At 37.3% G+C, this 11,075-nt stretch overlaps 1 protein-coding gene across 2 annotated transcripts; it reads right to left on the reverse strand.

The window, feature by feature from the left end:
* Nucleotides 1–4,338: 4,338 nt before the first annotated feature.
* LOC137183467 (nuclear receptor-interacting protein 3-like) lies at nt 4,339–11,072 on the reverse strand. 2 transcript variants are annotated; one of them, XM_067590559.1, is made up of 7 exons: nt 8,337–11,072; nt 7,513–7,689; nt 6,931–7,013; nt 6,631–6,770; nt 6,440–6,492; nt 5,587–5,675; nt 4,339–5,046 (listed from the first exon to the last, which is right to left on the reverse strand). In XM_067590559.1, exons 1-7 carry the CDS (start codon nt 8,502–8,504, stop codon nt 5,022–5,024), a joined length of 735 nt encoding a protein of 244 aa, XP_067446660.1. In that variant the 5' UTR covers nt 8,505–11,072; the 3' UTR covers nt 4,339–5,021. The 2 variants fall into 2 exon arrangements, with proteins under 2 accessions (XP_067446660.1, XP_067446659.1); XM_067590558.1 differs by having other exon boundaries at nt 4,339–5,049.
* Nucleotides 11,073–11,075: the final 3 nt, after the last annotated feature.

Consider the following 11,075-nt stretch of genomic DNA (forward strand, 5'->3'; position numbering starts at 1 on the left):
CCACATACAGCGGAATCAGCTGACAACATGCATGGAAACACACAGTCACACATTTCTCTGAATTTAAACATTTAACATCACAATGAAGCCCTTTTGATGTGTTGGGGTTACGTTTATTATTATATGTATTGGTTTATTTTTAAGTTTATTATTCAGGTAAGTATTCAATATGTTTTGTCAAACTCTTTTTAAGTTTTCAAAAATGTCAGATTCTCTTCTGAGAAACAAATATTCAAAGATAAGAAAGGCACTGTAACTCTTAAAGACAACAATAACAAAGATTTTGGATTAACTGAATCCACTGGGGAGTACAAAGCTTTTAATTTGACCTTTATGGAACAGAATAAATACCCCTTTGGTGAGTTTACATAAGTTTATTCACCCAAAAACTGATGTAAAGTGGGACCAAATATCTTATTGTGTATTTTCTAGATACATTTTTCTTAAAGTCTGACTCCAGATATACCGAACTCTGTGAAGTGAAGTGAAGTGAAGTGAAGTGAAGTCAGTGTCTGTGCAAAACCTTCTGAGTGGCTGGAAGGCAAACTGGATGAGCTGAAACTTAAAGACAGTTGTCTTACAGTTAATTAGGAGATTTATCTAAAAATGGCGTAACCTGTTGACTTTATTTCATAAAATGAAAGTGTAGATTCTCCTAAATGTCATGTTTAATGTTTAATGTTATGTTTAATGCATGTCAGTTATCATGGCATCAGTCTTCATGACTCCAAAAAGCAGTGCTGTTTCTCCTCTTAGTTTCAGGGTCAAAATGTTGTATTTGACCTTCTGCTTGTGTCCAATAGAGTGTTTTGATATTAATATCACAGAATAATCACAAATTCTTAACTAGTCCTGTCTGATACCAACCAAATTCACTCATATTATACCTTCTCCAGCGCTCCACTCGAATTGACTGAAATCATATAACAGCTCCCTCTTGTGGCGTGGGTCAGACACAGCAGGTAGTCTCGGCTGTTGCTATCCAGCTGGCTGCCCGAGTCCTGCAGGTAGAAGATGTTCACGGGCCTCCAGGCTGCCAGGGCCGGCAGGGCTCTCAGCATGGCCTCCGGCTGGTCGGGGACATCTGTGGTGAGCAGGTGGACGGCCTGGCAGGTAGGGTCAGTAAGGGCCAGACTCAGGGCGGCTAGGAGATCCTTGCCGGGGCTGCAGCTGACAGAGTGAATCCAGGACAGAGTCGTGTACACTGTGTCAGGAGTACAGGGAAGCATGTGGCGGGACCAGCAGTTCACCTACCACATAGGAAGAGAGAATCAATTAATTAAAGTAAAGGTTATACCTAAAATGAAATTTTATTTGGGCTGAAGTGTTGTGTTTTTTTATGTTTTTCAATCAAAGCTTGAAAATGTGGATATTTGCTCAGTTTGATTCCTTCAAATCTAAAGTTTAGAACATAATTTCCTGAAATCTACCTGCCTTGAACTTTGATACAGATATTCATGGTCCTCTATGTATTCAGATGACCTCCTGACCTTTCATCTAGCTGTAGTGACAGCTCAAAATTTCCCCTGGATTAAAACTGCAGTCCTTGGCAAAGTCCGTCTCAAAATTTACAGGCTAGATTTCCATGAGATTCATTGTGGATCTTCATGGTCCACAGAGAATAATTCCTGAGGAGTTTGGTAACAAGATTTTCACTTTGGACAACATTTTCATATTCGTACAACAAATATATAAATGTGTACTGGACAAACTGCCATGAAATGGACTGAGTGCAGTCACGCTCGACAGTTGATGAACTATGGACGCCCCATGAGTTTTCCCTTTGTACCAACCTTAAATGTCAACTTCACACACAAGATATCTCATAATGTATTTGGCAAATTACCATGAAATTCACTAAACACATTCCATTACCCAAAGAAATGAAGCCTTTTGATTTAACAGCCACCTTTTATCCTCAGAAAACTAAGACTTTGTTTTGCAGGTATTAAATCAAGGTACTTTACCAAAGTCAAAGAATCACCAATGTCATTAGCATACATTATGTGGGAACCATGAATGTTGGTACAAAATCTATCTCCACTCCATTAAGTAGATGTTGAGAGATTTTTCACAGGATAGATGAAAACTTTGACCTGCTGGTGGCGCTATATGTAAAGTCAGGGGATCACCAACGTCAGTAAGATTCAACCTCTGGGGATCATGAACATCTGTACAAATTTCATGGCAGTCCATCCAATAGTTGTTGACATATTTCAGTCTTTACCAAAGTGACAAATGTTGCTGTCCATCAAGTCACGCCGCTACTGTAGCTGAAAAACATTTTAGCTACTTGATCTCAGAATATATTAATTGTTTACTTTTTTATCATGGATTGTAATGAACACTTAAACCTCTAGAGGGAGATTTTCCTCATCCTCCGAGATGAAAGACCCTCTTAATGTAGCAGTATCTGGTAGTTGGTGTTGTAATGAGCTTTTAGTCTCACCTCACCTTGCCTGAGAATGTCATGATGTTGAAGAGAGAGTCCCTTAGAGAAGCTTTAGTCAGCAGAGTCTGGATCAGCAGGCGTTTCACTGACTCCAGAGCAGCTCTCATGTTCTCTGAGCTGTCCAGGACAAAAGTGATGTTGCAGCGCCGCTTGCCCAGAAACAGTGGAATTAGTGCAGCCTCAGAGGCCGCTGTCTGCCTGGATGTCATCCTTACACTGTAATTATGTGGGCAGACAGCACTATTTTATTTGGTTTTCAATAGCTTTGGATAATTTGGTAGTTAAGTGACAGGAAAAAAAGCAAAATAGAAGAGCAAGACGACGAAGGATACTGCTACAAATAACCAGCAACACTTTAAATATGTAATTGTTTTGTAAAAATAAAGATGAAAACGTATTAAGGATGTACTATACTTTTAAATAATACTTTTTTCTTTTTCTTTTTAGCCCATTATACGCAGGCTGTGTCTGCTACTATCAGATAGTCTGTAATTTTACAATACATGGGTTTGTTGTTGCCCCACACCTCCAGAGCAAACATATGAACAGTATACACACAAGAGAAACAGAAATATGGACTATAACAACTCCCACGACTCCCCAACCCAGACAACAACACCACAAACAGTTACAAAGAACATGCTCAGTCAACACTCTGCAACAAAAACAAATGCACAAAAAGATTAATCAAGTGATCTTCTTTTCTTATATAACTAAGAATCTGACACATGTTCTTGCACACTGTTCCCTTGTGGTACATGGTTTACAAAATATCTCCATATTTGACTAAATTTCCATTCACTCCCACTCATGACTCTTTAGAAGAAGAATCCTAAATATTTCATTATGCCACGTATGAACTGTAGGGGGCTCAGACTCAAACCCATTTCAGTAACATTTCCTTGCAAGCAACAAAAGTTTTTCCAATTTATTTAGGTTTAATGTTATAAACACAAAGGAGAATAGATTTATGAACATTCATATTTTGAAACTGAACTAATTTCCACTGAGTTACTATGGGACAAGACCAAAAACAATGTAGAAGATGCTCAAAAGTTCATAAGAAATACTGTAAGTTAACCATTTAAGTAATTTTAATAAAAATGGTCATATGTAATCTAAAGTTCATGTTTTTGTTTTATTCTGTTGCTTCCTTAAAATTGTTTTTCATAAAGTGGTTTAATAATATTTTAATGTTTAATAAAACATTTAACTGCCTTTGTGAAGTTTTCAAATTATTCAAACACTTTTCTCTCTCTTAGAGTTCAGCCCCCAGGACGACTTAAAATATGTATCCTCTAAATAAAACATTTCGTCCTCCTTAAACAGACAATAACAACTATTATGTTTCTGTTTCTGTCACTGGAAACAACACAAACAATAAAGGAAGCAGCTAAATACATGACTCCTTTTTTTAATTCTTGTTCTCTGATCTGAAACACAGTGATAAGCAGTAAAGACGAGGTCAGTACATTACCTACAAGTTTAAATGTTTCTCACAGTCAGCTGCAGACGACAACTTCACCTCACTGTTGATGTTGGTTTCCATGGAGAACTCTGAAGGACTGTGGCAGTCTTCTTCATGGCCACTGGAGGGGCTGCTCACCTGCCAATCAGCTAACCGTTACCAAACACTGTTGTCACTTTGTGGTTGCTATGATGAGAAATGACACACATCCCTGCTGGTGTTTTTTTTTTTTTTTGTCCATGTCAAACCTCTTCTTGCTTTCTCTCTTCTGTGTTAACTCTTATTAGCAGCTTTAATTATGTCAACCTTTTGCTGGCCCAGTTTCATAAATGATGCTCGAAATAGCACAGGCACTTGTCTCATTATGTAAGATTTCCTCTGACAAAAAACCCCCCCAAAAAAACACAGAAAGACTCACATCATTTGAGATTTTATTTAATATTCAGTGCTGCACTTTGCTACAGTCAAGTGATAAAACATATCACAAGTGTCACTTTCTCTTTGTAAACATTAAAAGGCAGTGACCTCAATGCAAACACATGTTTCGGACTAGAAAATACATTACAACATTATAAAATACAATAGCTCAACAGTATATATATGTATATATATATATATATATATGATAGCTACTGTATGTGCTAGGCTTATAAACTACATTTCACATGAAATAAAAATCATGCAACCTTTTTATCTGCAAGACTGATCCCCAGTTATAAATGTAGTAATACTTTGTCTGGCAGAACAATACTAATTAGTAGAATACGAGAGCTATAAATCACAATTCTACAAGAATCTTAAAACCTACAGCAACTACATGTTCTGTCAATAATGTGTTTACTAGCTGCACAACACATACTACTGTAGTGACAGATCATATATGATCATACGCTAAGCTACGAGAAATCATTGCCAGTGCTACATGACATGAGGAACTGTTTGTGTCCGCCGCTGCCGATGCCTGCAGCAAACAAACAAACAGAGTGTGAGAGAGTTTATGAAATGAGAAATATGAACTTCTCTAATGAGGCATCTAGTTGTATGAGGAAATAATTCTATTGCTTCTGGTCACTGTGTGTGTTGGCAGCAGGGAAGTCAGTATTACAGGTTTCTGTAGTTAGAGAAACTGCTGTGCAAAAAGGAGAGAAGAAGAAACAGGAGGGATTTGATTAGATTGATTTGTAGAGCATCAACTTCATAGATATCAACTGTCCAATAATGTTGCACATATTGATTAAAATAAAGTCGTCTTGTAGGAACGTTAACAAATCTAAGATACAATTTTTAAAGGAATATTTTGTGTAGAAATTCTACCTTTGCTTCAATTTTCCAGAATGTCTTTCAACAACCCCCAAGAAACCAGTCTGCATTCAAACTGTTCACAACAATATGTTCACGCCCAGTGATGCACAACACTCTCCAACTGTCTAAAACACGCAACTTCCCCAAAACATGCATTCTAAGCACAAAGTGAATTTGACCACACAATTAAAATTTGCACCATGTAACTGTTTGCGCAACAATATGCTCCCTGAGTTTCTATAAAGTGCATTTTGTTCCACTGGTTAAGAATTATTCTAAATCAAACTTGACTGTGAGGAACTGTGTGAACATAAAGGAGGGTATCACTAAAAAACATTTACATGGTCAGCAAACATTCTCTTACCTTTCACTGAATGGCTTTTTGGCAAACTGAACTTGCTCTCTCATGGCTCTCCCAAACACCAACATCTGCTTTTCAGTGTCAATTACACACTGAAACAGAACAACATAAGACACATCAGACAAACCTGCCACAAGTTTAAATTGAAAGAAAAATGTCAGTATTTTAACATCTGTCCAGTGTATTTGTATCTTTTTTTTCAGGTAATCATTGGTCCTTTGGTCCAACACAAACTGAAATGTCTCAACAACTACTGGACTGATGCCATGAAATTTGTTACAGACATTCATGGTTCCAAGAGGATGAATCCTTATTTGACTCGTCCAACATTTTAGTCTGTTAATATCGACATTAGGCTCTTAGGAAAGTTAAGCTAAGCCTGAGAAAGTAGAAGTGAGACTTCTGCCTCTCCGTAACTTCTTTTAAAAGGGTTTCTATTCCTTTAAATTTGCATTTCACTGTTTTATTCTGTTTTGCTTTTTTATGTTGAAATGCAATATATAAAGCACCTTGAATTGCCCTTATGTGTTAAATGCACTATACAAATAAACTTGCCTTGCCTTACAAGCTTGGTCTGACCTCTGACCTTAGTCTGACCTCCTAAAATGCAGAATAAACAATTTTGATTTAGGCTACGTGAGTCCCTTTTCTGAGTCCAAACTCACGGTTTTTCTCTTACTAGTCACAGTCTATCCATCACTTGTATTTTCTGATGTGTAATGAGCATTATTACCTGGTGGAGACCTGATGGATTTGGATTTTTAGCCGTATATCTTCCATTTTTTATGTATCTATGCTGTTGATGATCTTTGTGTTTGAGCATTAGCCAGCAATAATGGAGAGGAAGTAAAATTACCTTGAGTGACTTTAATGTCTTGTTTCCCAGAGACATCAGTGGCTTGTTACAATCTGCAAATAAATCAATGCAATATTGTTGGACATTCATTTTATTTCAAAATACGTCAAATCTTCTTGAAATCCCTGACTACAGTCACAAAATTAGTTGTAATCTTTAATCCCGGCTTTAATGTTACTCTTCGTCCTTACCCACTACAGCAAAGGAACACATTATCCTGAGCTGTCCGATGTTTAGACTGAGTTCCTCGATATAACCGTCGATGTGGAGTTTCCGCTGAAATGGAAAGCCGTCCATCTCCTGTTTGTTCTCCTCGATCAAATCTTTCAAACTTTGAGAAAAACATTAAAAAAACAGTCAAGTGAAGGAAGAAGAAACAATCTTCTCTTCTCTTCTGACACGTCTGCATTCATTGCATACTGAACATTGAAATTGACCCGGTGTCAGTCGAATGGACACATAATGAGCATGTGTGCTCTGAATCATCTCACCCCAATCTGTCCACAGTCTGAGAGGACATCAGGTTCAGTTTGCAGCCAGTGTCAATCAGCACATTCACTTCGTGTCCTAAACACTGTAAACACACAGATAAGGTCGAGGTTTAAGTGGATGTGTGGTGGAGACAACAAGGTGGAAAGAAACACGACAGAAACAGAGACAAAAACATGTTAAGGAATATTTTCTATATTTGAAGAATTATTCTAAATATACAAAACATGTTTTCTATCAGAGTAAATCATTACAACCTCAAGGGAAGCTGCTTGTTTAAGAAACCAAAAATCAGAACAGATATAATAGAAGCACGTATATAACAGGAGTTAATATATGGTACAACCTGGAAACTGAAATAAAACTGTGTAACACAATCACAAAGTTTTTAAAAAATGTATAAAATGTCATTATTTTCATTGCTGAATGAAAGAAATAAAATGTTTTTAAAAAAAAGGAAATGTTTGCTGTTTCAGTCATTTTTGCTTTAGCAGCTGTTATGGAGTACATTTTTAAAATAATCTACCCAGTCTTATTTATATGCTTTCTTTACCAGCTGGTTGGAATAATAACTTGTTGGTCACCTGGCAGGGGACATAGATGAAGTCTTCCTCCTCTTCTTCCTCATTCTCATGTGAATTTAAATGACTGCAGGTCAAAAGCACAGCGTTGTTGTTTGGTGTCGTTACCCCACACATGCTTATCCTTCCTCGGGTCAACTTGGCTTCAAGCAGGCGCTTCTGTAGGATGTGATGCGGCTGCTGCAATAGAAATAAATATTAGAACATGTAAACAAGCTTATAATGCAAAACAAAACTATAATCTATAATGATGACATCTTCAGAGATTCTCAGTGAACATGTAGATGAAAAAAAAAACATATTGATGGTGAATGTTGCATAAACAATATTGTGTATCTACCTATTAACAGTATAAAAAGTACCAAATTTTGATGTCAATAGACTGTAATTTGTCAGTAATGTCACTGCTCGGGATAAAAAGTCAGGGACCATCTCTGAAAAACATTCATTTATTTATTAATTTTCATTGTGTTAAGGTTTATTTTGTTAAAGTGATTAAATATGAATTCAATGCATTTTAAAATATCTCCCACATACTGTCAACACTGTGGCCAATTCATTAGTGTGGGAGCTTATTTTTTCTATTTTTAGTCATCAGGTAGCCTTTTCTCTCATGTATCTGTCACGTGTGCAAACATGCTTTACTTTGAACTGAAACATCCATTTTAGACCATTTATTTTGTCCTTATAGCCACATTAAGCCGCAATATAGCCAAATTCAGCAAAACACATTACTCTCCCATCGTCATCACTTGTATTAGTTTAATATTAATTTGGCTAAGGTGGCTAAACTGTGAGCATTATAAGGCCTCTCATACGGGGCTCACCCCCTGTTTGGATGTCCCAAGCTTCTTCAGTCCATCCAGAGGCAGCAGATCAGCAGAGTCCTTATGGAGGAACTGGATCGCCTGTTTCAGCCTCCTCTGCTGCCTCAGAGCCGCAGCATCCAGGATCCCGGAGTCCCCGCGGTCCTCCGTCCGCATCCCGGTGAACATGTCGGCGGGTATGTGAGTGTAAATATCCTGTCCTGTTTCTCCGGTTCTGTACCTTTACTCAACTGCGTTTAATGAGGAGTCCCCCTGTGATGCGTTCAGCTCAGCGGGGAGGAGGAGACACCCCCATCATCATCATCATCATCATCATCACTGAAGCATGAAGGTAAAGTCAGACAGGTTACAGGTACGACTTCTGGTTACGTATTTCACAATAAAACCCAATAGTCTATTCAAACACATGCATATTTCAGTTAAGCCTCTCTGACATCATCCTCCTTTTAAATAACAGGAGTGGAAAGCAACACAAGGGTTGTTAAACTGCTTTAAAGTCAAAAATCAGATCATATTACATGTGCCTGTTTACAGATATGAGAACTTTAATAAACTGATCTAACAGAAGAAAGAATATAATGACATTTTTTGCAACTAAAAACACAATTTATCTGTCTTTCTTTCTAATTAAACTCACCGCAGAATATGGGCTACACAGTCAGCCTATACAAGATGTCATTAAAACAAAAAGACAAACTCAAATGTATTTGTATAGCCCAATATCACATATTATACATTTGCCTCAGGGAGCTTTAAAATCTATACAGCAATACAACATCTTCTATCCTTAGATCATTGATTCAAATAAGAACTAATCCCCCAAAAACCTTTAACAGGGAATGAAAGGAAGAGCATCAGAGAAGGGATCTGAAATACAGGATGACAAAATTATAGATGTGTTGACAACATATAACACTGTACCATATGGTACAGAAAAGACAATAATAACATGTTTTTGTTGTACTGCCTCTAGAAGTAATTGTTTAGGACATGTAAAGACCCCCTCCACCTAAAAAATATAGGCTGTGTTGCTTTTTGTCTCTCATTCGGATGATGTATGTGTTTGACACTAGAGGGGTGTTTTCACATTCATCCTGTGAGGCTTGTATGTACACGTCTCAAACTCAGATTTATGGTGAGATGAATGTGAAAACAAACTCTGAACAAACATTGTTCTGCACAGAGAAGCTCAAACATCCAAGTGAGGTGACAGAAAACAACACACATTTTTTGGGGTGGAGGGGGACTTTAAATGCACTAAGCAATGAAGCTTCACAAGGCAATACAGTAAAAACATGTTATAATTCACCCCCAGTCTTTGCTGGACTGTAAGGTAGGGTGTCAGTTTAAGTGTTGAATAAGGGCTTTAAATTTACAGACACACACTTCCTGTATCATCCTGTCTCTTCCTGTCTGTTTTTGTGTCTCTTGACCAGACACCTGCCTGAAAATGATGCTCATTGAGACCAAAATACGTCATTTTATTGAATCGTGACTCCCTCAGGAAAAACAAATATGATAGACATGAAGTTTCCTGTTTTTTGAATGTTAAATAGAGCTGTAACTTATGTACATTTCTAGAAATTCAACAAGTTTTAGAGGGATTTTTTACAACATAGATATGAAAACAGATAAAAGGTTTGTGTAAAATGTGTACACAGTCAAAACTGCTAATAAGGGCTGAATAAAAATATAGTTATATTTGGGAATAATACACTCTTATACTATTCTATTGTTGTTCCCCATTATTATACACATCATACGGACATCACATTAAAGAAAGAGGAAAGAAGAAAAAAACAAGTTCTGATACACAAATCTGTTTTCAGTTTTCGGACTTTGTCTCTAATCTTTGATTTTTGGTGAAATATTGGATCATTTGAACATTTATTGAAATGAAACCATGTGACAAGTTTGGAGGGAAAAATCACTATTTGTTGGAGCTGTTAACAACTCATAGACATGTGAAATGTGACCCCGACTACACACTGCTTTTTGTAAGACGTCAAAAGCCAAAAAGGTTGGAAACCACTGGTTTCATCTTTAACAATGTGTTGTATTTTAAAAGCTTGTTATATTATCCATTGTGTCAAATCTTCATCTGAAAAGTAACTAAAGCTGTTAAATAAATGTAGCGGGGTAGAAAGTACAATATTTCCCTCTGAAATGTAGTGGAGTGGAAGTATAAAGTAGCATCTCAAGTAAAGTACAAGTACCTCAAAACTGTTCTTGAGTAAATGTATTTAGTTACTTCCCACCACTGTTTATTTCTTTGCTTATCCACCCTCTTGAGTGTATTTATGTTGTTTTTGTTTGTGATTGATGTGACTTGACTACTGAACCACAACGTTTGGTGTCTATTCATGAGTTGAAATTGTCTTTTAAAGATGTTGTGGGCTTATTTATTTTCAAATGTGATGCTCTGTGTCTCTCTTGTGCGGTCAGATTGATGTCAACAGAACATTTCGTCCCCCATAGCCTCTCTTCTCTTCACTGCATTGCCCACATTCCCCCTTTTCTTCTTTTTACCCACACGACCTTGTTTTCAACATGGATGCCGAAAAACCTCCACACTCACGCGGCTGTTTATGTCGCAGAGGAACAAATCTAACCACATCCTGCGGCACACAGCACCGCGACTCGGAGTTTACAGTCTCAGCTGACTGTCGACTTGTGTTGAAGCTTCAAATATTTATTTTCCACGACGACGCGGCGCGTTTACAGTCACAAAAAGCCCGA

The sequence above is a fragment of the Thunnus thynnus genome, chromosome 5, assembly GCF_963924715.1.
Source record: "Thunnus thynnus chromosome 5, fThuThy2.1, whole genome shotgun sequence".
Classification (NCBI taxonomy): Eukaryota; Metazoa; Chordata; class Actinopteri; order Scombriformes; family Scombridae; genus Thunnus; species Thunnus thynnus.

Excerpts from the sequence above, each read along its gene's own strand:
- LOC137183467 (XM_067590558.1), bottom strand. The coding sequence starts at position 8,504 with ATGTTCACCGGGATGCGGACGGAGGACCGCGGGGACTCCGGGATCCTG. Across the intron at positions 6,493-6,630 it reads GTGTTCCTTTGCTGTAGTGG|ATTGTAACAAGCCACTGATG; the intron begins GTAAGGACGAAG and ends ATTTATTTGCAG. Across the intron at positions 5,050-5,586 it reads AAAAAGCCATTCAGTGAAAG|CAGTTTCTCTAACTACAGAA; the intron begins GTAAGAGAATGT and ends CTTTTTGCACAG.